The 25,095-nt window shown below is 60.4% G+C and overlaps 3 protein-coding genes across 10 annotated transcripts in view; 2 read left to right on the top strand and 1 right to left on the bottom strand.

The window, feature by feature from the left end:
- The window catches only part of ABR (ABR activator of RhoGEF and GTPase), a 70,817-nt gene extending 54,065 nt beyond the window's left edge, over positions 1-16,752 (top strand). For 3 of the 4 annotated variants that reach the window (XM_067565871.1, XM_067565872.1, XM_067565874.1), the window contains 7 exons: positions 9,228-9,287; positions 9,574-9,683; positions 10,334-10,473; positions 11,085-11,219; positions 11,930-12,035; positions 13,135-13,282; positions 14,181-16,752. In XM_067565871.1, coding sequence (XP_067421972.1) covers positions 9,228-9,287; positions 9,574-9,683; positions 10,334-10,473; positions 11,085-11,219; positions 11,930-12,035; positions 13,135-13,282; positions 14,181-14,270 — 789 coding nt within the window. In that variant the 3' untranslated portion in view covers positions 14,271-16,752. Of the gene's footprint in view, positions 1-1,800; positions 1,992-9,227; positions 9,288-9,573; positions 9,684-10,333; positions 10,474-11,084; positions 11,220-11,929; positions 12,036-13,134; positions 13,283-14,180 lie in introns of those variants that run through there. The other variant, XM_067565875.1, reaches the window with a different exon arrangement.
- Positions 16,753-18,416: 1,664 nt separating this feature from the next.
- On the bottom strand, positions 18,417-22,787 carry TIMM22 (translocase of inner mitochondrial membrane 22). Its single transcript, XM_067565876.1, has 4 exons — positions 22,353-22,787; positions 21,423-21,619; positions 20,260-20,332; positions 18,417-18,907 (listed from the first exon to the last, which is right to left on the bottom strand). The coding sequence occupies exons 1-4, from the start codon at positions 22,591-22,593 to the stop codon at positions 18,831-18,833; spliced, it is 588 nt and encodes a 195-aa protein (XP_067421977.1). The 5' UTR covers positions 22,594-22,787; the 3' UTR covers positions 18,417-18,830.
- A 72-nt stretch (positions 22,788-22,859) lies between these two features.
- SPECC1 (sperm antigen with calponin homology and coiled-coil domains 1) overlaps positions 22,860-25,095 on the top strand; it is a 145,854-nt gene continuing 143,618 nt past the window's right edge. For all 5 annotated transcript variants that reach the window (XM_067565866.1, XM_067565864.1, XM_067565868.1 and 2 more), the window contains exons 1-2: positions 22,860-23,061; positions 23,509-23,620. The gene's annotated coding sequence lies outside the window, so the exon portion shown is untranslated. The remainder of the gene's footprint in view (positions 23,062-23,508; positions 23,621-25,095) is intronic.

Raw genomic sequence — 25,095 nt, 5'->3', positions numbered from 1 at the left:
GCATGCAGGGCTGCGTGGAGAGCCTGGGCTGTTAGCGGGAGGAGGCGCCGGGATCCCACCCCAGGGCACAGGCACGTCGGGGGTGGGAAGCTCTGCCTGCCAGCTGTGTGCAGGGTGTGCCCAGGCCCTGGCGAAGGCGTGCCCGGCCCCGCCGGCTGACATTGCACGGGCATCTGGAGCTGGGGGGGGGGGGGACTCGCTGCTCGGAGCCCGCCGGGTTTGTGGGGCTGGCTCCCCAAGGGTCCCAGCAGCCGAGGCTGGCGCTCTGGACGCATGCGTGTCGGGGCTGGGTGGAGGGGCAGGGGAAGCCGGCCGTCTCCACGCTGCAGGTGCAGCTTGGCTGGCTGGGTCTGTCCCGGCGTGGTGGAAGCTGCTGGCCTCCAGCCCGTGGGCTCTAGTACCCCAGGCTCTGGCTGGCTTCCAGCCAAGCTGGCATCTTGGATCAGTGGGGGGGGGACCCAGATGAAGCGCGCGGAGGCAGCTAAGCTCCATGGGCCCTGGGCTGGGGGAGCAGCTGTCCAAGGGGACGGAGAAGAGACGGGACGCGTGCTCCCCACCCGGCCATCTCTCCCGGATGACCTGGCTGCGGTCTCCCCCGTAGCTGGGCTGGTGCCATTGCGGCTCTCGCTGGGGCGGCTTGAAAGCCACTGGGCTGAGACCCGAGCCAGGCGAGGCCAGCCCCTGCCCGGGCGAGGGAGGGCTTGTAGCCCTGGCGTTGGCCCCTGGCAGCTTTTTCGTCTGCTTCCCTTTCCTCAGAGGCAGGATCCAGCTTTGGGGAAGGGCAGCAGCAGGGGAGAGGGGCCCAGGTTGGCGTCCAGCCTTGCCTGTGTCTCCAGAAATCCTCCTCCCGGGGCAGGCCCTGAGCACGTCTGACGTGAGTGGGGAAATCTGCCTGACGTGGGGCAGGGCTGGGGGAATTGCTGGGGTTCATACCTGCCCCTCGCATGCTCCTCCACCCCAACGCAGCCTCTGCTCTGGGCCTGACCTGCCTGGCGTCCCCCTGCCCCATGGCAAGGGCAGAGCTCTCTGGGTGCTGATCAAAGCGACCCCGGCTGGCACTAGGCAGTGAAATGGCCTCTCCGCTGTCTGGGGCAGGGTCGTGCTTGCTGTGGCTACACAGCACCAAAGCTCCCCGCCAGGCTGGGGCCCGGGGCACCCCAGGGCCATGACAGGAAGGCGGTAGAGACGCGTTGCTCTGTGCATGGGGGTAATTCGCAGGCGGACGCCCCCGACCTCCCCACCCCAGAGTTACAGCCCAGCCCCTAGTGCGAGATCTGAAGGGTTCATCAGACGTGAGCCCGTGTGGCCCGTGCCAGGGGCTAGGTGCAGGTGAGGCTAATGCCCCGTGCGTTACGCGGGCGAGCAGCCTGGCTAGTGGCTGGATCCTGGGGTTCAGGTCCCCGGCTCCCCTGGCTGCAGACCCTCGCTCCAGGGCCGAGACAGGGCCCAGCGTTCCTGGCTCCAGCTGACGGGGGACGGGAGGCGCCGAGGCCGCTGCGCTTGACGCTAGCTGGCCACCGGGAAGCCGAGTCCCCCGGCGCTGCGCGGCAGGGAAGGAGTTAACGGCTGCTGACCCTTGGGGAGGGCAGCTGGGCTGCGCCGGCAGCTGTCAGGCTCTGCTGGTGCCAGGCGGTGAAGGAGTTAAAGGGGGTGGGGGGAGCCTGCCTTTGAGTCACTTCCTCGGAGGGGGAGGGCTGGGGCTGCGCTGCGGTGCTGGCCCGGGCTCTGCGGGGAGGACTCTCTGTCCTGCTCTCCCGGGCTCAGCATCCGCGCCCGCTGCTGGCCGGGGCTTGGGGGATTTTTCCCTGCGCTCCGGAGAGCAGAGCGGGCAGCCCAGGATGACGGACGTCTTAGTGCAGCCGGACTGTGCCCTGAGCTCGGTGCGCGAGCGCCTGGACCGCTGCTGCCTGGAGGAGCCCGGGAACAAGCGCCCCTCCAACCCCGGAGCCACGCTGTGGGGCAGAGTGCGCAGCAAGCTGCTCAGGCAAAAGGTGCCGTCCCCGTCTCCCCCTTCCCCGGGCTGGGGGGGCTGGGCATGGCCAGGATTTGCCCTGGCCTGCGGGCACCGGCTGCTCAGCTCTGACTTGCCCACACCTGTGGGGCCCATGGGGCTCAGGGCCTCGCGTCGCACTCTGGGTCGTTCCTGTGCCAGGGCCGCTGATCCCGGGTCCCCCCGCTGTAGCTCTGGGGGGGCCGGCGCAGCGGGACTCCCTGGCCGGGAGGGTGATGTTCTGCGCTTTGCTGCGTCATGAGAGACGCTGTTCCTCCTGCCCCGCGCAGGCGGCAGCTGGCGAGGTACGGCCGGGGGCCAGCCGGCTCTGAGCAGGGACTGCCCCGTGCAGCAGCTGCATGGGGAGGGGGTGGGGTTCGGCGGGGCTGGGTGTGAATCCCCGTGTGTCATGGGCCCCTGGTGTGGCGTGAATGGGCCGTGGGTCTCGCGCGGATGGGGCAGAGTGGCAGGCGAGGACGCTGCCCCCCACCGGTTCCGGGACCTGCTGCAGCAGCCAGGTTGGGGCCTGCTGCCTGGGGAAGGTCCTTGAATCTCGTGCTTCAGGGCGGGAGCGGATCTCGGCGGCCAGGCTTGTCCCACCGCCCTGCTGTGTCTGGCCCTGCGGAGGCTGGGCTGGGTGGCCCCTGGAGACCGTTGCTGGTTCTTTTCCTGGTCTCGCCACGGACTCCCTCTGCCACCTGGGACGAGTCCCGTAAGCCGGAATTGCCCAGAGGAGCCAGTGACGCGTGGGCCGTCTGCTCGCCGTCCCGTGAAACCAGCTGGAGTTTGTGCCCGAAATGAGGGGCCCCTTTAGGCCGTTTGAGCTTAACCTCCGGGTGCCACCTCGGGCTCATCACCGGTCCTCTCTGGGGCCGGGCTGGGATCAGGGTCTCCGACGCTCTACGAGGCGCCGTGGGAGGTGTCTAGGCTCCCAGCTGGGTGCACCCTGCCAGGGCCTGGCATGGGAGGGGACATGGATGGAGGCAAACGGGCAGCCAGTTCGGAGCCCTGGGGCGAACATCGCTGCTGGTGCTGGTGAGAGCTGCTGCAGATCACTGCCAGGCCTCCTCCGGGACGACGGTCTCCAGGAGCGGGCACCCCACAAGGTTTCCCCGTCAGAAGTGGCTGAGGCACCCTGGCGCAGAGACGGGCAACGACATGGCCCGCTGCGCCCTACGAAAGGCAGCTGGGCGGCCCAGGCTGGCAGCTGAAAACTGAATCGTCCTCGGGAGCCGGCTAACATCTCTCAACTCTGGCCACCAAACAGCCCACCCACTGCAACAGTGGGAGCGGGGCCTGGTGGGGCTGGCACCCGGGCACGGCTGTGCTGTGCGTTCATGTCGTTCCTGCCAGGAGCGCTGCATGCCAGGGGGGCGTGGACGGCTGTGTCTGTCACCGTGACCTGCAGGTCTCCTCTGCCTCCCCCCGTACCACAGCTTACTCAGCCGTTCCTCTGCAAGGCGCGCGCTGTCCTAGGCTGCGGGGGCTGGGACGCCTGGTTACTGAGATGCTGGAGCGTTCCCAGCCTGCTCCAGAGGGCTTGGCTGGCTTGTTGGAGGGGAGCTGGTTCCTTTTTTCGGTCCAGCCGTGCATCTTCCCTCCGCACCGTGTCCGGAGACGCTGGCTTGACGTGCGTTGGGGCGTCCACTGCGCTCGTGCCGCAGGGGCCGGACAAAGCTGCCCTGATCCGAGAGGCTCTGGAGGAGTGTGTGGGTCCCTGGGCACCCCAAGGGGAGTGAAATCTGGAGTCACTGAAAGCAGGCGGCGACTGACTTGGAAAAAGGCAAATTCCCCGCGAGCCTGGAAGCCTCTCCTGGGTGACGGCAGGAGTGGATGTGCCGCCAGGCGCAGCGTTCGAGGGGCAGGACCTGGTGCACAGAAGGTGCCCCTGGCATTGGGCGCGGGAGCCTCCCATTCACCCTGCCGCGTGGGGAGAGACGGGCTGGACCAGGCTGCCCCTGGCAGCGCGATGCAGCCTCCTGCCGCCGCGCTGGGCCCTGCTAGGCCGCCGGCTGCTGTTTGGGCTCCAGAAACACTTCGTGGCTGCGCGCAAGGAGCTGGATTGACCGGTCTGGAGTCGCCTGTGTCCGCCCAGCACAGGCCTGGCATGGGCAGCCGCTGGGCACGCTTCCTTCGCATTGCCCTGCCCCGTGCCCAGGAGGGGTCATGGCTAGGTCCGAGGGGAGCTTGGCCCAGGCAATCCGCGGGCCAGCGAATGCTAGCCGCAAAGGTGGCACTAGTGCTGCAGGAGCTGGCCTGAGACACCCCCTCCCCCCGCCTGTCGGGGGACAGCCCCACGGGGCCATGGATCAGTGAGCTGCAGCGACGGCTCCCCTGGGACCTCGCCTCCCCAGGCGGTGCTTCCCCTTCTAGCCACGTGGGCAGCGCGGGGGTTGGGAGAAGAGACGCAAGCCCTGGGTTTCCAGCCCGCTCTGCGCGGAGGTGAGATGCCGTTCTCCGCGCGGGGCAGGGCTCGGGTGAGGTTTCTCCCGCGCGCGGTGGGGAGAGGCAGGCGGGTCAAGGCTGGGGCGTACAGGCCCCATGCAGACTGTGTTTAGAGATGGCAGGGGCCCTGCCCCCTGCTGGTCTGTCCCTGCCCTCCCTGGGTCAGGCTGCTGCGGAGGGCAGGGCGTGGGGAGCCGAAGGCAGCCAGATCCCTCCCTCCGGCTGCCGTGTTCGTGCAGGTACGTGGCCGTGGAGATGTGCGACCAGCTCCCCCCGCGCAGGAGGACGAGGACTTCCTGCCGGGCCGGCTGTGTTCTCAGGCCCCACTGATCCGGCGCTGCCCGCATGGGTTCCTGTGGCGGGTGGGCACGGCCGTGCGCCCGGGTCCTCTTCCGCCGCAGCGTTGGCACTAGCCCTTCAGTAACTCCGGTGTCCTTCCCTGGCTGTGCGTCCCTTCTACCCGGCCTGTCCTTGGGGCGCCCCTGCAGCCGGGCCGTGAAGCAGGGGGCCCGGGTGAGGCTGGGGGGCAGGAAGGGGCGGTGTTCTCAGTTCACGGTTCCTAGCGAGAGGCTAACCTGGTTTTAATAAAGGGCTTGTTCAGAGCCCCTCCGCCCTTCCAGATGTGGACTTCAAGGCCCTTGGAAGTTCCTGGGGGGAAGCAGTGGAGGGGGGGAGGGGCTGTGGCAGCTTCCAGGGAAGTTCAGTGCCATCGGCTCATGTTACGGAGTCCACGGGGCTTGGGGGGGGGGCCCAAACCCGGTGATGGGGCAGCTGATCCCGGCCCAGGCTCTGAGCCAGGCAGCCACGTTGCCAGCACGGCGTGCTCAGGGAGTGAGACGGGGCTCGGGGCTCTCTCCGAGCCTGGCGTGTCTCTCAGGTGTGGTCTCGTGGCCCCGTGGGGTGGGGGCAGGCGGGGTGACGGGGAAGGGTGAGTCTCTGCCACTTCGCCCTCCTCCCTGCCTGCACCCAATGCGCTGGCCCCTTGGAGCTGTGCTGCAGCCTCTGGTGCTGGGGGGCCCCGGGGAGCTGCAGGGCTGTAACTGGAAACACTCGGCTGCACTCCTGACCCTGCTTTAAACCTGCCGAGGCCCAGAGGCAGCCTGGCAGCGCCCGGGGTCCCGGCGTGCTTCGCCTCGTGGAAGCCTCTCGGGAGCAGACTCTGCCGGGCTCCGGCCTGCGCGGCTTTGCAGGGAATGTACGGCAGGAGACATTCTTGTGCTGAGGGCTGGAAACCACAGCTCTTCCGCATGGCCCAGGGACCGCCAGCGAGAGAAACCAGTGGGCCCCTTCCTCCGCCCGCCCAGCTCAGCCTGGCCTGCGGCGTGGACGGGCTGAGCGCTGCCACGCGCCCACAGTGGGGCCGGGCCTCTGGGGCAGGGAACCTGTCTCCGCGCCTTCGCTGGCTGCAGCAGGCTCCCCGCTCGTTCACCCTCTAGCGGGACTGGCCAGCCCTGGCCTGCCGTGCCGGGAACGCAGGGAGAGGCTGGCGCCCCAGGACGTGAGCCCAGTTCACTAAGCCGCCATTTCACTGCCCTGCGTTTCCAGCCGGGGATTAATCTGACTCTGGCACGGGCCTGCTCTGCCCCGCCAGCCCCCCCCCCCCCCCCCGGACTCCCTCACCCCCCCCCGAGCGCCCCGTCCTGTCCCCTTGCGAGAGGCAGTGCAGGAGGGAGCTTCCACGAGTCTCCCCCTTTCAGCCCCGGGGCCTAGACTGTGCCATGTCTCTGCCCTGCGGTGCACCGGCCATTGGGCGCTGGGCCTGCTCTGGGGGGGCTGAAGGGTGCTGGCTGGCCGCGCTAGGAGCAGGTCCGAGCATGTTGGGGGGGGGGCGTTGGCGTTGTAGGGAGGCGCCGTCTCTCCAGCTGCAGGTCAGGAGCAGGCTCCAGCGCTCCCCCTGCTGTGAGCAGCAGTTGCTTGGCTGGCTGGAGTGGCTGGGATCCACGCGAGCGACCGAACGCTTCGCTGGCTGGAGCTGACTCGGGGTGCCCCCGGCTGTCCTGTAACTCCCTGGGGGAGCCCCCCACTTCCTGCTGAAGGCCACGCGTCTCTCCAGCCCAACCGCTGGGAGGAGAGGCTGCTGGCAGCTCATGGGGACTCTGCGGGGGCCGCTTGGCTGTACTGGCCCAGGGGGTGCTCTGGAACGCTGCCTCCCTGAGCCCCAGTGACTGGGTCCCCTCCCGCAGGCAGGCCCAGCTCTCACCTGGGCCCCTGCTGCATCAAACCCCAGTGGGCTGGGCAGGGGGGGCCAGTGGGCGATCGGCCCTCAGAGCCTATTGCCGTCCGCCCGGCTCTGTGTCCCGTCTCTGGTCAGGGGTGTGGCCCGCAGCCGGTGTGGCGTGGGGGCGAGGGCCAACCAAAGCCAGCCCGGACCGTTGTGTGACTGGGGGGGCCCAGCTGCTCCCCGACACTGCCCCGAGCCCCGGGCGCGCTTGCTGCTGGCTGTGAGCCATGACTGCAGCGGTTGGCCTCAGGACCTCCAGCCAGGTCATGTGCCTGCCCTGAGCGACGGGGCAGCGCCCAGGCCAAGGCGAGAGCGGGACCCCGGGCCCGGGTCTGTGCTGCAGGCGGGGGATTGTGACGCACGCCCCTCTCAGCAGATTGCCGCCGGTCCCATGGCGCGCTCCATCCACCGGCTGCGCGGCCACGGTACGAGGGGCCCTGGCGTTGGCCTGCGTGGTGTCTAGGGCTGCTCCCGGGGCAGAGAGGAGCTGGGAAGCCGGTGCTGGCTCAGCCTCGCTGGAACAGCGTGTCCTCGCCGCAGCATCTGCTGAGAGCGGAGATGCCAAAGAGAAACGCTGTGTCCTTGAGCGAACGCAGCTCTGCACAGCTGGGCTGCAGCTCCGCCAGGCAGCACGTGACCGGCCCAGCAGCCCTGCCCTGGGCTACGCGGACAGGCTGGTGCACCGTGGAGCTGTGCCCGGGGCGGGGGAAGTCAGAGCCTCTGCATCTCCCACCCTGGGGCTGCTCCTCACACACCCTGTGGCGGGGAGTGAGTGAATGGCTCCAGTCAATCCCGGCTGCGGTGGCCAGCGAGCCCTGCCAGGCCGGCGGGATGGCTGCAGACGGGGCTGCCGTGCGGTGTCCCTGCCCCGCGGCCGGGGGTCAGAAGAGGACCAGCCAGCCACCGACCCCTCTGCGATCGGTCAGCAGCCGTGGGTCACTCCTGCCAAGCCTGGGTGGCTGCAGGGGCAGGAGAGCTCCCGGGAGGCCTCTCCTCATTCCCTGGCACCCTGGAGGTGGGGAAGGAAAAGCATGGCTGCCCCAGAACGCAGGCGGGCCAGGTGCCCTCTGTCTGAGCCCGCCTGGCCCCAGGGCTCCTGGCTTCGCTCCTGGCCTGCCTGCTCTCGCTCGCATCTGGAGCTCATCATCCCCGCCGGGGGCCCGGTCACCTGCCATGTGTGCGCCAAGCAGGCCTGCAAGTGGAGGAGCCGGAGAGGCCGGCCAGGGCTCTAGGAAGCTGGGTCAAGGGGTCCCCTGCAGCTCCCCCCCCCTTCTCCCATGGCAGACCAGGACTGCCTCCATCCGCTGGAGAGGGCAGCAGAGACTGAATCTATGGTGCTGTGGCTGGCCAAGGGGAGGGCCTGGGACCCTGCCCCTAATTGCACCCCTGTTCCCATCCTGTCTGTGCGCAAACTCGGCTGCCTCCCCGCTGTGGTTTAGACCCACGTGCTGCCACCTCCTGGCTGGACGCCACCTCGCTGTGGGAGCAGAGTGAGAGCGGCTGGAAAGTAGGAGGCATCTGGGCTTGTGCTGTCCCCTCCGCTCCCACCAGCTCTCTCTGCTCTGGGCTTCCCCTCGCAGACAGCGCTGAGAGCCAGCGCAACCAAACTGCGCCGCTTGTGATTGCTCCCGGGCCGGCCCGGAGTCGCCCGTGACCGTCGCCCGGGCCCCGGCTGGGTTGCCGTGTCTGCAGCCCCTCCGCCGTGGGAGTACCCAGGCTCCGCGCGCTGGCACCGTACCTGCCCCGTGCTCAGCACCTGAGCGGCTGGCTGCAGGGCGGGTGCTGGGATCGCTGGGGACTCCAGCATGCCTTCGGCCAGCACGTGCCCAAGCCACATGGGGCCTGGCTGGGGTTGTCTGCTAACGTGGAGGGCCGGAAATAGCGGAGCCCATGGTTCCCAGGGGTTATAAATAGTGCTGGCGACCCGGGAGCTGTCTGCATGGAAAACGCTGCCCCCGTCCTGTCTGACTGAACTGCCGCCAGAAATAGCCCTGCCTTGTGGGAGCTGCTGCCAGGCTCAGCAGCCTGGGGGGGGCATTTCGCTGCGCCAGCCACGGCCAGGGAGGAGGGCCAGCCCCAGAGCACTGGGCAGTCAGCCTGGGCCGATCCCAGCTTCTACGCAGGCTCCCTCGGCGGCCCTGACTAGGTCACCTCTGGCCCCAGCTCCCATCTGCAGCTCACGGGTGGCTGTAACTGCCACGATACGCAGCTTCCTCCGTGCCAGACCTCGCGGCACAGCTTCATGCCCCACCCAGGGAAACGCCCGCCTGGGGTCAGCGCTGCTCCCCAGCTGGGCTGGCATGGGAGGCTCGTGAACAGCCCTGCCTGTGCTGGCCGGTGTCGCATGAAACGGGGCAGCACGTGCCTTCCGGCTGGCAGCTGCGAAGTCCTGCTGATCGAGTCTGAGCCAGGCAAGCGTGTCACCTGGGGTCACCGGCACGCCGCCTGGCTGAGACAAACCGCCTCCCTGAACGGTGCCCCGGGATGCGGGGCTCTCGACCGAGCCGGCCACCGGCTCTGCTGTCTCCAGGGGAGCACGTGGGAGTTTCACTCGCTCCTCTCTCTTTGCAGCTGGACCCGCAGGCCGTGCAGACCAAGAACTGGCACATGGACGTGATTGAGATGAATGGGGTAGGTGAGCTGAAGGCCTGATTCCGCGCTCGCTCCTTAGGGAGCCTCTCCTGGCCCCGAGAGTCAGGACCTGCCCATGCTCCCGCACTCAGGCTCGCGACGGCTCCCTCCTTGCTGGCGGACGTGCCCGCCGGCTAGGAGGGCCCGGCTTCCCAAGTTGCTCGGCGTCACCCGGCCAGGGATGCATCGCGGCCCGTTCGGCTCCCTGCCCGCGGCTGGGCCACGCTGCGGCGAGCAGGGGAGCCATGGTTGCGTTGCTGCGACTGAGCCTTCGTGCCTCCCTCAGATCAAGGTGGAGTTCTCCATGAAGTTCAGCAGCCGGGACATGAGCCTGAAGAGGACCCCGTCCAAAAAGCAGACCGGCGTCTTCGGCGTGAAAATCAGCGTTGTGACAAAGTAGGTCCCTGGCACCACGGCCACCAGGCCCGGGGCAACCCAGGCGCTTCCCTTCCCCTTGGCCCCAAACGAGTGGGCTGCTGGGGCGCCCTCCATGGCCTGGGCTGAGCATGGCAGCGCGAGGGGCTGGTGCCCTCGCTGCACGTGCCGCCTCCACGCCCGGCCCCAGCGATGGGCTCCCAGGCGGAGTCAGCCAAGCGGGTCCCTGCAACCTCCTTTGCCTCCGGGTCCCTCCCTGCCGCTGCGTGTGCTAGGAGCCCCTCCACTCAGCCCACCCGCTGGTGCGGCTCTCGGCACGGCCCGCGGGCTGGCACGGCTCTTCTCCTGGAGCGGAGCCAAGATGGGGACCTCCCAGGAGCAGAGCAGGTGCGGCCCCTCCCTCAACAGAGGCGAGGCCCAGCTCCAATTCTGCTAGCCCAAGGCGCTCGGCCCGGGATTGGGGGTTGGGCTTTTTTCCCCCTCACCCGCTTCTTCCTCCTGATTTGGCATTTCGCCCTGAGCCTCATCCAGCCCACCCAGAACAGCGGGCGCAGGTCCCAGCGCCTGTCCCATGTGCACGGCGCTGTGCCCGTTTGAAACCTCCTCCATCCCTGGGGGGCGGCAGGTTCAGAGCCTTGGTTCTTCAGACTGACGCTGCTTTGCACCCGCAGGCGCGAGCGCTCCAAGGTGCCGTACATCGTGCGGCAGTGTGTCGAGGAGGTGGAGAAGAGAGGCATCGAGGAGGTTGGCATCTACAGGATTTCCGGAGTCGCCACGGACATCCAGGCGTTGAAGGCAGTCTTCGATGCAAGTGAGTCCCGTCCAGTCTGTCCTTGCCCAGCACCACCATGGCTAACACTTGGGGGTGGGTTCAATGCCGGTGAACATAGAGATCACAGCCCTGCTCCGGCCCCCTCACTCTCCAGCACCAGGAGGCGGTGCAGAACCGAACCAGGCAATGACTGGCTTCTCCAGCACCTTTCGTCTCTAGGTCCCAAAGCACACAAGGAGGAGTCCCTTCCGCTGCCACTGACATGCAGCCACCTCTGGGCTGGAGCACAGCAGCTACTTGGCAGCACACAGGAACACAATGCAGCAGAGTTGGTCAGGAAATGGGATAACAATCACTCTTTGCACTGGTGTGCAGATCCCCCCCAGCCAATGAGGCGATAAAGATTTGCAGCTGGAAGGGGACACGGACAGGCGCCGGGCTGCACAGAGAGTCGGTCTCTGAGTCAGACACTAGCCGCTGGGCAGCACTATCTCCCCAGAGCCACGGGTCCGGCGGGGGCTGGAGTGCTAGCGTCTGGTGCCCTTCCCGTGGGGCTGGGGAGACTCAGGAGCCTGGCAGCATCCAGGGCAGTGCTGAGCTGGCGTGGGGCAGTGTCCTCATGGCCTGGGTGCATGTGTTCCTCCCGGCAGACAACAAGGACATCCTGGTGATGCTGAGCGACATGGACATTAACGCCATCGCGGGCACCCTGAAGCTGTACTTCCGCGAGCTCCCCGAGCCCCTTCTCACAGACCGGCTGTACCCCGCCTTCATGGAGGGGATAGGTGAGACTCCAGCCCGGCAGTGCCCAGGGCTTTGCAGCTTTCCGGCAGGACACAGTGCAGAGTGCGACCCAAACCCGCGGTGACCAGATGTCCCGATTTTATAGAGTCAGTCCTGATATTTGGGGCTTTGTCTTATACAGGCGCCTATTGCCCCCCGAGCCCTGTCCTGATTTTTTCCACTTGCTGTCGGGTCGCCCCACCAAACCCCGGGACGCAGCCGGGGTCCCTCTGCAGCTGGGAGGTGGAAGTGTGCTGTCACGTGCCCCACTCCTCTCCCAGTGCCCTGGACCGGCTCTGAGCCTGGATCCAACCCCTCGTGCTCACCCTCCGCCCCCTAGCACCGTAACCTCCTGCACCCGCTCCACAGCCTGCTCCTGGGGGGCGGGGGCTGGCTCCCACTGAGCTGCTACAAGTGGCTCTAGGGCTCAGACCAGGGTGTCCCCAGAGGAAGCTGCCAGACCCTGCCATGGGCAGTTGCAGGACAGGCTTCCCTGGGGGTTGGCTGCCAGCCGGAGGCTGGCGCCTGCTTCGAGGTGAGAGGTTGAGAGTCCTGCCAGGAGCTGGGAGCACACCGTGGCCCCACGGCGCTCTCAGTCCGGGGGCTCTCCTCGGCCGGGCTCATGCATTTTGGCCAATGTGGAGCCTCCGGGCCTGTCAGTGCCGGCAGGTGCCAAGCCGTGCCCACTCGCTGGCGCTCTCCTTCCCTCCAGCCCTCTCGGATCCCGCTGCCAAGGAAAACTGCATGATGCACCTTCTCCGCTCGCTGCCCGACCCCAACCTCATCACTTTCCTCTTCCTGCTGGAACACTTGAAAAGGTTCGTGGGGCCGCCGGGCGGGGCCCGAGAAGGCACTCGGGCTGCTTGCTCGGCACGGAAATGGGGGCGCTTGTTGCTGGGCTGGGGTGGCCACCGGGTCGCTGCCCCCCCTCCCTGTAGTGCAGGAGGCCGTGGGTGGTTGCAGGAAAGTCTGCAGGTGCCGGAGCTTGCCACGGTGCTAACCGACGCCCTCGTGACAGCCGTGGGGAGCGCAGCACCCGGCAGCTGCTCACGCCTTGGCAGCCCTGGTGAAGAAGTGCCCTGGTTGTGCCCTTGTGCCACGCCCGCTGCCGTGTCTCAGCTGTGCCGAGGTGGGCGGGGGAGGAGCGCAGCGGCTGTTCTGGGTATGACGCCTGCTGACAAGGTTCTGTCTTTACGAGCCCCTGGGCCAAGGACGTGGTGTTGTTCAGGGCGCTGGCTCCACACGCACAAGCCTGGCTCGAAGCTCGCGGGGAATTTGGAAACAGGCTCCAAGTTTCATGTGACTTGCTTCAGGAGGCGTTTTTCTCTCTGGTTTGGGCTAAAATCAAACAGGGAAAGGGGCGGGGGCAGGCAGCGAGCCAAGGAGCCTGGCAGGAAAGTCGCTTTGGTTTCCAGCCTGAGAACTGGGCACGGCTGGTTCTCACATCTGGTCCCCTGGACCACACTCAACGTGCGCAGTGTGCAGGGGCTGCAGCTGCCCCCCAGCGCGGGGCGGCAGAGTCGGGATGGATGCTGGTTTCCGTGGTGCCGGGGGGCTTTTCCCAACGGCGGAGATGGGGTGCTGGGGAGTCCTGGACGGCTTCAGATGCCACCCCAGGCCTTTCACGGGGCGCGAGCCAGCAGCACAGAGCTCAAAGTGGGGCCCCCCGTCTCCAGCAAGCCCCCCAGGGAGGTGGACAGACGGGGTGGCAGGGCAGATGCTATGGCCAGCAGCGCTCAGCCCGAGGGGGTGGTTTGGAAAGGGGGAATGAGAGGGGCTCAGCTCTCTCCTCTTCTTCCCCCCTCCATTGTCGGGGAGGAGCGCGAGCAGCTGTAGGAGCCCCGCAGCCGGCCAGGCAGCCTGCGAGGGCAGCTCAGACCCACCCCTGAAGTGGACTGTTCCCTCCTGCCCATGCAGGGTTGCTGAAAAGGAGCCCATCAACAAAATGTCCCTCCACAACTTGGCCACGGTCTTTGGCCCGACATTGCTAAGACCCTCCGAGGTGGAGAGCAAAGGGCACCTCACCTTGGCCTCGGACATCTGGTCCCACGACGTCATGGCACAGGTACACAGCTCGTGACGCTGACCCGTCCTCGTTCTCCACTCCCAGGAGTCAGGGCAGCGCTGCGGTCCACACCACCATGCACTGCCCTGGTGCATGCACCATCCTACCCACCCATGGTACCTGGGGTCGGGAGGGCGGGGAGGGGTACAACAGCAGCACCAGCCTCCTCAGCGGCAGCACTGCCTGTCCCCGCAGGGTGGTTCACCGTGGATGTTTCTGATGCCCTAGCTCCATCCCCCCCATCCATGTTCTCTTGGGCATATGGGGCAGGCATCTCCCAGCAAGGCGCACCCGCCAGCCTGCCCTGCTGGGAAACAGCAGAAGCCGCCCTGTGGGGAGACAGTTCTCTGCTAACTGATGGCCGTTGATGGATCTTGCCCTGCCAGCTCAGACCGTTGGTTCAGCCTAGAGCAGGATCCTGCTGCTGCCTCCTTCTGGAGATGAAAAGCCCCCGGCCAGTTGCACAGTGCTGCCTGAGGGGAGGCAGCTCCCCCTGGCCCTTCTGTCTTATCAGGCGGGATTCCTGTTCCAGGCAGCGGGGGTAAATCCTGAGCTGTGGGTCAGTGACAATAGCACTACGGTTGTGTTGCCTGCATTGTTTAGAGTTCGTGTGTACAGCACCTGGCGCAATGGAGTCCGATCCTGAGCGGGGCCTGTAGGTGCTGCCGTATTGAATAACTGTGGATCAAGCCCATCAGCTCTGTGTTATGTGTCTTAAAACACAGCCTTGTTTCGGCCCTGATCTGCCCTGGGGGGAAGGGGTGGGTTTTAGTCTCCGTCATGGATCGAATCCTCCCCTTCCCCCCTGTTCCTCCGCCGGTTCTTCGAATGGCTGGAGGCAGGGGCTGGCCAGCTCCCTGTGTGACAGCTGACCCTGCTCTCTTCTCTGTCCCTGCAGGTCCAGGTTCTCCTCTACTATCTGCAGCACCCGCCCATCTCTTACACGGAGCTGAAACGCAACACACTCTACTTCTCCACAGACGTGTAGCCTGCGCTGGGGTGGCCCCAGCTGCACACAATCCCAGCCTCGCAGACCATGGGGTAGCAGACTCGCCTTGCCCCTGCGGCGGGGAGAAAGGGGCACTTTCCCAGGACTGCCCCATCTGCGTCTTTTGTACAATTTTGTACAACGCTCCAGCCCCAGCCCAGGCCCGCGCGCCCTCTGTATAGTAGTCGTGTCTTACGTACCTTGGTGTGCAGGAATTGTTGTATGTATATTCGTTTGACAGCAGAGGTAGTGACTGACAAGGGCTGTGGCCGTGGGCTTCTCACCTCGTCCATTTCCTGCCAGACTCCTTCCTTTGGAGGCCGTCGCAACTTTTTCACCCTCTACAGTTTCAGCCAAGCGTCTCCCTTGTCTCCCCCAGCTCGAAGCCTGCAGCATCGTACCAGTGCCTGTTTGTTTGCTCCGTCCCCCCGGGACCTGCATGTGCAGCCTTGGCTTGCATCTCGTGCTGCCGAGGCTGAGAACAGACCAAGGGCTCCCCCTTTCTACCCAGGAAGACGGCCGACTCTGCTCTGCCTTGCTGACCGTGTGAAGGTTGGACTCTGCTCCCGCTTTGAGCAAACCTTTGGTCACAGGAGTGGGGGGGTGGCTTTTTAACATCTGCTCCAGGTGCTTTATGGCTTAGTCCTCTAAGGCCCTTGGCCTGTGCTTTCTGCCTGTTTGTCGTGTAGCACTGTGGCTGTTTCCCCCTGCTTCTTATCTCCCTCGGTGTTGAGCAGTGGGGGCTGGGGAAGAGAGGTGCTTTTCGAGCCAGCCGGTGCAGGTTGGTGCGGTGTGGAAAGAACGGGCTGGCCAGCTATGGTACCACTGCCTCCCACCGCCCTCTGTCTTCATAGTAAAAAGTTAATAGCTCATGGAGCCCCGCCTGTGTCTCCAGGGGGTTTAGGTACAGGAGTGTAAATGAGGTGATCCCTGAAGCACAGCTGCTGGAGTGATCAGGTTGCAGGGGCGAGGGAAGGCTGACAGCCCCGAAAGTCTCACATACCTCATCAATATCAATGCCTTAGCCCTTCGCCCCCATTCCTCTCCAGCTACGCACTGCCGTCACGGCACCGGACTTAAGGGAGGCAAGGCCAGACCAGGCAGCAGCGCCATGTACCAGGGCAGCTCGACATCCTCCACGGCATTAACCAGAGGCCTGTTCTTCCCCTCCGTGAGCGGCACTGAGTAGCCACTCAGCTGAAGTACCATTCTGAGAACTGGATGACGGAGTGGGCCAGAAGCTGCTTTGATGCTTATCACACACACATGCTGACCCCTTGCCTGAGTCTGGGGGACTGGAATACAACGGCTTCTTTTTGTCCCTGCCTGCACCAAAGCAAAGCACTTCGGAGCAGCCAGCAAACGCAAGTGGCAGGGCTTCTCCTGCCGCGTGGAGCCGGAAAGCCAGATCTGTTTAGAACAGGAGCTGGATTCTCCCAACGTGTTCCTGCCTTGTTCCACCAGCATGACGTGTCAGAAGCTAAAGCACTTCCATTTATCCACTTTGCTAGGGGTGGATATGCTCCGTCCCCCTGGGACAGTTGGTTCCCCTTTAACAGTGCCAGCTCTTGGGGCAAGGAGGCGATGGCTCTGCCTGCTGGCTTTGGGCTGGTTCTGATGTCTGTGTTGGGAAGGACGTGCCCAGCGTTCTGCTGGCTCCTCTTCACGTACCTTGAGCACGCACCACCCCGGAGCCTGCAGCCAGGTGCTGGTACCTGCCAAGGAAACTAACCCACCCTGTTCCCTGAGCTGAGCCGCTGTTCTTGTGGGGAAAAGCCCAACCCGCTACCGCATTGCCCCCACTCTCTGTGCCAAATGCTGATGGACAGTGGGTTTATTGTGTGGTGACCAAGCATATCGCTTGTAAGAGTAGCATTACTTTTCACTGCCCGACTGCTGCCGACTGTTCCATGTACTGCCCACTTGTGTTCTGCTGAAAGCACCAGGCATGTGGGAACGACCAGCTGCAGGGGGTGAAAACAGCTGCTAGTCCCACCGCATTGAAGCAGCTAGTTCAAGCCTTTCCAAGCCAGTCTAAAGGGTTTACACGCCAGCCTCTGCGCCTCTGGCCTGCTTGCAGAGCAGCAGAGAAAGGGCTTGGATGCAGTGAGCAGGTGTCTCACTTTGCCCTAGAAAACTGAGCTGAGATTTGCTCTAAGTGCACAAGGGATCCCTACGTGTTTTATGTACCTAAGTCTGTCAGCTGTGGTGTCATCCCCAAGGGAGACTGCACCGCCCTCCACCCCTGCCAGTTCCAAGGGCTGGAGAAGCTGTGGCAATCCCAGGGCTGTATTTTCATTTTTCCTACAGCGGGGTGGGGGGTGTTGGACTCTTGTGGCTACAGGTAGACTAGAGCGGTTCAGTAACATTTGACTTTTACTAAGGTAAGAGGTTTTTTGTGTTCTGTTTTAACTTCTGTAGATTACAAACTTTAAATGGATGTAAACCATGTGAAAACCGTTAATAAACATGCAAAGCCAGACGGCTGCACACAAAGTAGCTCTGTGGCGTCGCTGTTCACCAGGCAGTGAGCTGGCTATTTTCAGCTCAGGCTGCCTCCTCCTTTCACTGCAAACACTGCTGGGTAGTGCATGGCTCTCAGCTCCAAACACAGGCAGGGCTCTAGGGCATGTATAAACAGAGGGAGCCTTCTTACTGACTTAGCTCAGAACTGGTTAAGCTGCAAAGACCAGGTGCTGACTGCAGATTCACACATCAGGGTCACTCTGAGCCACTGCTGAGAACAGCAGCCAGTGCCCGCTGGAAACCTCTGAGAGCTGACGGGTCCCATGGTGCTGGCTCCCACCTCTCTCCAGCTCAGTGGGAGCAGCTGGGGGTGGAAGACAGGACAGGTTTCAGCTGTGCTTCAGCAAACCAGGCTGCTACTCTCTCTTTTCCACATAAGCACTGGCTGTCAAGGCACCAGGGCCATTATCAGCCTGTGCATGGGTGGCCATGACTCACCAGAGGCCCACACTGGAAGCTGGAAATCCCCCATCTCATGGGCCTGGTCTACAGCCCACTGGAGAGTGGTGGTGGTTGAGCCATTCCATAAGGGCAGACCAGGTTAATACCAGATTAACCAGGCTTGAGCATACCAAACAAGCCATGTTTGTGCTAAGCTAAGGAGGGAACAGCTGTCTTAGAAATGTGGTGGTTGGTTTTGAGCACTGGACCCCCCCAGCCACAACTCACGCTAAGGCACCAGTACACCTGCTAGTGATCAGTCCATTCTGAGTACACTACTGCTAAGGCTCTGGAGGAGGCTGACTGCCGCTAGCTATGGAAGACGTGTCCTTTCAGCACCGCTTGGAAAGGTAAACACATGCAACTCGAGCCATTGCCACAGCCCGTCTTCTCCACCCTGCTGCATACTGCAACAACACTGCACCCTGACTGCGGCTTTGCTCACATCCCATAACACCCTGCGGCAGTCCTAGGCTTAACAGTCTCCGCGCAGTGCATGAGCCCTCAACCTGCTTCCAGCCACAGCTCTGCTGCCAGGCTCAGCTGAGAAGTGAAAAGGGGCCAGCCGCCTGCTTGCTGTATAGCGTGAATACCCCTCCTGTCCTTGAACCGCAGGCTCCCTTTGGAAGAGCCTATAAACTCTTCCCTCCCCCAGTCTGCCGATAACTAGCTATTACTGCAGCAGTCCCCCACCCCGGTGTGAGCTACACTCAGTGCATGATTTAATTAGAACTCATCAATCAGGCCTAAGTCATTCTAAAGTTCAGCTGGCTGCGCTAGCGCCCAGTAATAGCAATAGCCCACACCACAGAGCACACAAACTTGGTGCAGGTCTGTCATGGGACAGGCTTGTGTGCTGCTAAGTGAATACGCAGCTCCTGCTAAGCTATAGACCACTTTGGGAACTAACTCTTTGATCCAACAGTGGCTACTCAGTGAGATTATCTCATATTACACTGCTGTCAACAAACTGCTTTCCCCTACACTGTTTTGTTGAAATGTTGTCAGTAACCGAGCAGCCCCCTATCAACAGGTAAAATGCGTTTCCACTTTGTTCTTTTGAAGACATGGTAAGGAAAGTTGGGTACTCCCCAGTTGATATTAAAAAATGCCTAGAGTTAGGCCTTGTTTCTACCCAACAAAGCAGCAAGTTGCAAAACAGTTACTGGTAAGCAGTGGCAGCAAACAGTGACAACCCAGATTGTTGCATTTATTTATAAAAAGATTCTGACTGCTTGTCTCTTTCAGCACCAGCACAACACTTCACAGAAGTCAGACCCCAAGGGATCCGGAAGGCTTAGTGAGAAGAGGCTCAGTTCTTGGAAACTGACAGTTTATCCATTTGGATGATGACACTAACCCCTGTGTGTCCAAAAGTCTGGCTCGATTCCAAGGAACTCCAGACTTGCAGTGCATGAAAGCAGCTGGCCAGGGCTGGGGTGAAAGGATTATCAGTCATTTTAGGAAACCCAGCAGGCAACCTCCAGTTCGCTCCAATCATCAATCCAAAGGCGAGGACGTAAGCCTGGTGAATCCACAGCTCTTACCAGCAGCGCTGGAACAGAGGTGAAACTTCCCCCCAGGACTGCGCTGTTACCGTAGGTAATAATCAATCACTGCAGAGAAAGCAGCAAAGCCACCACAGCCAATGGCCCCTGCTTTTAAACCAGCTGCAATGCAAAAGGGCAGGGAAAGAATTAGAAACACGCTGGATTTCTTCCCACTTACTAGTTTATGCTGCTGGCCTTGAAGAGGTTACAGGACTGCAGAAACCTGCAGGTCCTCTAACAGTTTTCCATGCAGAGACTCTTGCAGTCCCATTTTAACCAGATTAGGGGACTTAGATGCATCTCAGGAATTTGGCACACACTGCGCTTCGAAGCACAGGAACTGGGCCCACATGCTGCATTAGCTTGAGGTTTGTTATGGTTTCTCTGCCTCTGAAGGGCTGCAAATGAATATTGCCGACTCTGAAGAAATGGTCATTTCAGCAGTTTGCTGGATTCTCTTGGATCTGATCTCAGCACTGCAGGTGACTGGGGGTGGCTGAACATTATGATGGGGACAGAAAGACAGCAGCTGCTTTAAGAGCTCTAAAAGGATTAGGTCCAGGTCAGACACAGTATTCACAGGAGCCTTTCTAGGGGTGTTTGCTTCCCTTAATGTTCTTTGGGAAGATTCTTCTGAGGAAGGAAAAAGGAAGAACTCCTGCTTTGCTGAAAAGGACCGCAGAACCCCTGCAGGCGTATTCTTAAGAAGGGAGCGGTTGGTGGGTTCTTGCCAAAAGCCCAGGTGATAAGCAGTGACTGGTGCTGGACTAAGCCCCATTCTGATGGCTACTAGATAGACTCGCACAGGTGCGCTAGCTGCTGCGGATCTGGGCGGCATTTCCTGTGCAATGATTGAGTGGTTATTCTACATCTTACCCAAGTGTCATAACTGTTTGTAAACTGACTTACATGAAAGGTATTTGCTAACAGAAGAGCTCCAATTTTAACAACAGACCTGTCAGCAATTATTCCCTCTGCTATCTGCCCTCATCCGACCCTTTAACAACATGCTGTTGTTAATATTAAGGACACTTTTTTTTTTTTTAAATATCACTTCTGTTGACTTATCTCCATGGCTAAGGGTGACATCCAAAGTTACTTTGAGAGACTAGAATAGAGGTTTGCCATTTTTCCATTTGACAGATGCTTGTGTAGTCAGTTTCACCATCTCTCATGCAATCAGCTCTCCCTGCCCGTGTGGGTCTTTCAAACCAAAGGCGAAAGTGAAACATTTCAGATGACAGCAAAATATTCTAAAACCACACATTAGCAGAGGATGCCGATGCAGCACCTAAAGCTACTGTAACTCATTTTGAAACATCAGAAGGTCCATGGTGGTGTCCCCTTAATACTATGGGTAAGTGTTGTGCAGTGTGGGCTGTCTAGAAAAGACTGCAGGACATCCGTGTAGGGGGCAGTCCTGTCCAAAGCCAGGGCTGGCACAGAAACAGCTCAAAGTAAGTGCCACTAACCTCTAAAGCCGATGGCTCCTCCAGTGATACACCCACTAATAACACTGTTCTTCCAATCTGATTTTCCACGATACTATGAAATTGAGAAATGCAGTGGAGTCAGTGTAGGAAAGTGCACTTAGTTCTAACAGTCAGTAGCTATGCTAATAGTTTTAGAGAATAAAACACCTCTCCCTTCCCCTTAGCTGGCAGGTGAATATGGCTTGTCCCTAACGCTCCAGGAAATGGCACCATTGCACTTTGGTATGGGCCTTCGTGGAGGAAGGGGAGAATTACTTGAGACACTGAGGGTACATCTACACTGCAGTGAAATGCCCCTGGCTGGCCTGGGTCAGCTGACTGAGGCTTGCAAGGCTTGAGCTGCAGGGCTATAAAACTGCAGTGTAGACATTCGGGCTGGAGCCCAGGCTCTGGAACTCTGCAAAGGGAGGAGGGTCCCAGTGCAAGCCTGAATGTCTACACAGCAATTTTATAGTGTGTCCCCCAGCCCAAGTCAGCTGACATGGGCCAGCTCCAGGAATTGTATTGCCATGTAGACATACCTGTGTCTTCTAGATGAGTTAATTACACTTTCCAATTCAAATATAAAACTAAAATAAAGCAACTTGTTGCCTTATTTCTAAGGAAATACTAAAGTCAAGGGTTTTATCAGTGAGACAAGCATGGTCACTTTGTTCTTTAGCTTGATTGAGATCCATTATTCTTCAGGGCATGACTTTCATTCTGCCCTCCTCTTTGCTTCTAATAAAGGCACAAATAATTATGGGTACAACTGATGAGAATTTTATTTTTTAAAAAGGGGGCATAGGCTTTAAAAATATAGTCCTAAATATTACCAATATATTTATCCAGCCCTTGAACTGGAACAATCTTTATTACCAAGTGTAGCCTAAAATGGGTTGTAATGACCTGCACTTTCTTTCTCTGTGGTGAGATGGTGAAGAGGACAGTTCTGAACTTTTTTTCTGTTATAACATGGAATCAGAGTCTGGAAAACACTGAAAACCAACAGGCTAGGTGTACTTCATTTTTCCTGCTAGAGTTTTTTCCATTACACAAGGTCAGATTAGTGTAACTCAAAAGCAAGTTAGATAGGCATGCACATGTCAAAGAACGAAAGCACATGGGAAAGCATTTCTGATAGAAATAAGATGGCTACTTACAGACTCTACTAGACATTCAGTACAGGAGAACATAGCACCCACAATGGCAAAGTTTTTGGCATAGGACTTCCCTCGCTGTCCCATATCTTTAAGGACTTCTTTTGCAGTTGGTGTACGATAGGGATCCTTGGGATCAAATCCTACATTGGTATCGATGCCTGCTGTGAATACACCAAATGCTCCTCCCAAAACAAATCCTAAAGAAGCCAAAAACCCCAAGTGAGAACAGAGTATTTCCTATTGATTGCAGCAGCACAGCACTTATCACAACAAACATCCCCACCTCCCACTTTGTTACAGCGTGTAAAAGATGTTCCTGGTCAGGAGCGCGGACTCTCTCCCCTTGTCCCAGTCACGTTAATAACACAGCACATCTACAACCACCTCAGGTAGCCCTTCCCTGGAGCCAGTAAAGGAGAGCCCGGTACACAAAGTGGGAAACTGAGGCACAGGGAGGGGAAGTAACTGAACAGCCAGACTGGGTCAGACCAATGGTCCATCTAGCCCAGCATCCAGTCTTCTCACAGTGGCCGGGGCCGGGTGCTCCAGAGGGACTGACCAGAACAGGGCAGTTCTGAGTGGGCGCCCAGCACCCAGAGCACGGGGGCTGTGTCCGTGCCAGGCTGGCACGTCTGGTTTTGACCCCTGTCACAGCTGGGCCTTCACAAGGGCCCCCGCCGCCCTTCCTGTCAAACCCGCCGCCTGCCAATTGCACTGGCTGAGCCTCGCTCTGGTGTTAGGTGGGGGGGGGGGGGCTGGGCTCCCCCCCGCTTCATTTTACCGCCCCTCCCCCCAGCCGTCCCGTTTCCAAGCTGAGTCACGCGGCCTCCCCTTGTAACGACCCCGACCCGGGGGCTCCTGCCACGGGGCCTCCCAGCAGCTGGAGCGGTGGGAGGAGGGGGATGGGATGGGCGCGCCCCACCCCCTCACCTCCCACGCCGGCCAGCGCCGCCTTGAACCCGCAGCTCTCCATGACCCGCTCGATCAGCTTCTGCTCCTCGCTCTTGGTCGGGGCGGCGATGCCCCCCAGCGCAGCGGGGTCCAGTGCCCGGGCCTGGCGCGGCCCCCGCCGCTCCCCCACCAGGTGCTCCAGCAGGAGGCTGTACTGCAGCGGGGCCGGCCCGGTCGCCTCAGGCCCGGGGCTGGCGGGCCCGCTCGCCCCCGCCGCCATGACAGGCCGGGTAAACCTAATCGCTTCCCCGCCGCCTGTAGATTCGGCACGCGGGGATGCTTCGGCCCCAGTCCCCTGCGGTTCCGCAGCAGCCGATTCGCGACGCTGTAACTCCGCTCAGCCGGGCTGCGGCTCTCTCGTCCGAGTCACCGCAAGGCGCGCCTGGATCCGCGCTGGCCCCCAGCGCCTCAGCTCCCCCTGAACGCCTACGCATCCCAGTGTCCCTTGCGGTAGCCCCCATTAAAAAAAACTACAAATCCCGGCATGCTCCGCTGCCTCAGCCCTAACCGCACTAGCAGACGCGGCTGCGCTGAGGCTCATGGGATTTGTAGTCCGGAGGGTCTGAGGGGAAGGACTACATTTCCCAGGGTGCCCCGCGGAGGTAGCCGCCCCCCAGTGGCCGTTAGGACCGTTGCAGAAGAGAGGAAAGGTGCTGGCTGCTAGAGCATCCTTGCGAGGAGGCAGCAGGTGAGCAGGGCTGTACCTTGGGACCTCCCCCAGGGCAGGGCCAGGGCTGTGGGAGGTAGAGGGGCCATTCTGACTCAAGGGCTGGCGGAGGGTGGCTGCCCCACAATGGGGGGGACCCTGGTCCCTAATGCAGAAGGGCATCCCCATGGAGGCCAAAGGGGCCGCTGTGCCCTGCTGGGGCGGTGGTTGGGCAGAGGGTGGCCAAAGTGGTAGGTAGCCGCTCCCTCTTTTGGAGCCCTGTAGCCCTCCTCAGGCCTTGGACCGGTGGCCAGGGGTCCAGGTGTGCAATGTGCCCCCCCCTCCCCCGTCTCCTGGCCAAAGGGAGCAGGGCTGTTCCGGGGGTGGCTATCACTGACACTGTGGGGTGGCCCTGCCAAGGTGCCCGGTCCCAGAGAGGGAGGCTCCACTGCCGATGATGCATCCCCCTGGGTTTCTCTTGTCTTTCAGGGTGAGTGGCCCCAGGAAGTTGATCAGTTCCAGCATCTGAGGTGGCTGCTTGGGCTAAGACAAGGGCTGCGCCACTCTACTTCATTTTCCATACGTTAGGCGGAAACGCCAGGTAAACAGAAATTGTCCACGCAGCCCCTCATCTGAGCAAAGTTTGGATGCCCCTGACACAGAGAGGCAGTCACGCCTGGGGGTTTGTACAGCTCAGGGTGCACTGAGAGTTTATACAACATCTGTCTTTCAGTCACAAAATGCAGTCCTGAGCAGTGTCAGAGCAGGTGGGGATCTTAACTTTTACACTACTGTTTGTTCTGTTTGGCAGTAGCATAGAAACTAGCTCTCCCCCCCCCCCCCCCGCCCTTAAAAAGGAGACTGTCCGCTAACACAAATACTTCACTCATATATGCTATTTGTTCATGCTCCATTTTGCTCAGTAGTGACGTAGCTGGGCCAGTTTCATTTTTTGGTTCTCATGCACTAGCACAAGTCTGTTGCTCAGCTTGCTGCAGGGGAGGAGGGGCTAGTTTAAACCCAAACAAAATGTTTTTGTTGTAGTTCTAGGGAAAGTTTTTTAATAAAAATAAAATCCGCAGTTTTTGGCCTAACCCACAAAGAATAACTGTTATGGTGAGAATGGGATGCTTTGAGGCAGTGAATTTCAATAATTGAAAATGCTAGAAAACATTGCAATGGTTATTTTAAAAATAATTTATTAACCAAAAATTACTTATTTCCATGTATCCCTCTGAAAATCAGACTCATGGTCTGAACTGAGTAGGGTGCATTCGGTGTTCTGTAACATCTTATCCTGTTTTTCCTTTGCTCTTTTACCTCTGCGTTGTTACTTGTTTACAATGACACACATGCAAATCTGGATAAGTCTGTTCAAATACCTTTAACATGTAAAATGGCTTATTTTTCCATTCAAATATTTTTACTGTATGAAGTTGATGGCAACATCCTGACTTGTGCTTTGAGCTCCACTGCCCTCTACTGGCTGCCCAATGCTATTCCCGCTGTAACTGAATGCAATAGCGGAGGTACTCAAGTCTCTTGGTATAAAAAGGAGCTAGCGTGTTCTTCATGAGGAAAACTGAACTTCAGAACTCTCTCCCTCCCTCCTTGATCCAAAATAGTTCAGATCTGCTGACCTTCAAGGGACCTGCAAAGCCCATCTATTTTCCTAAGATTCTGGGAGAGTACGAGGTCACGTTGAGGGCTGGGACTTGTGCACTGAAAATTGGGCTCTGTGGCAGCAGTGTTGTGTTTGATTATTTTTTCCCTTCCAGTTTTATTGGGAAGCTGCTGTATTTATTTATATATATATTAAAAATCTAAGCCAAAAATACAAATAAATCCTACTGGCAGTTGATTGAGATTCTCCTCTAACTCAAGTTGCAGAGACCTCTGATTTTGGGAGTGAAAGGCTATGCAATTTATTCGTGCAATTTCTGGTATGATTAGCTAGCAATCATGGTGATGTGGACAGGCTCCATTTATTGGCAGAGCATACATGAGGATGGTTTTCTGATGTTTTCCAACACAATAGCTCTTTTTTTCTCATTGTGAATGTTGTCGTCCCCTTCC

The sequence above is a fragment of the Emydura macquarii genome, unplaced genomic scaffold (assembly GCF_026122565.2).
Source record: "Emydura macquarii macquarii isolate MOO-44397 ecotype Brisbane River unplaced genomic scaffold, CSIRO-AGI_Emac_v2 contig_2699, whole genome shotgun sequence".
Lineage (NCBI taxonomy): Eukaryota > Metazoa > Chordata > Testudines > Chelidae > Emydura > Emydura macquarii.
Note: the sequence above shows the minus strand (reverse complement) of the source record. Positions and strands in the feature narration are given on the sequence as shown.

Bases quoted from the DNA above. Each gene is read 5' to 3' on its own strand.
- TIMM22 (XM_067565876.1), bottom strand. From the start codon at position 22,593: ATGGCGGCGGGGGCGAGCGGGCCCGCCAGCCCCGGGCCTGAGGCGACC. The intron at 21,620-22,352 runs GTGAGGGGGTGG...TGGCTTCTTTAG, and splicing joins GGCGCTGGCCGGCGTGGGAG to GATTTGTTTTGGGAGGAGCA. The intron at 20,333-21,422 runs GTAAGTAGCCAT...TCAATTTCATAG, and splicing joins CTGAATGTCTAGTAGAGTCT to TATCGTGGAAAATCAGATTG.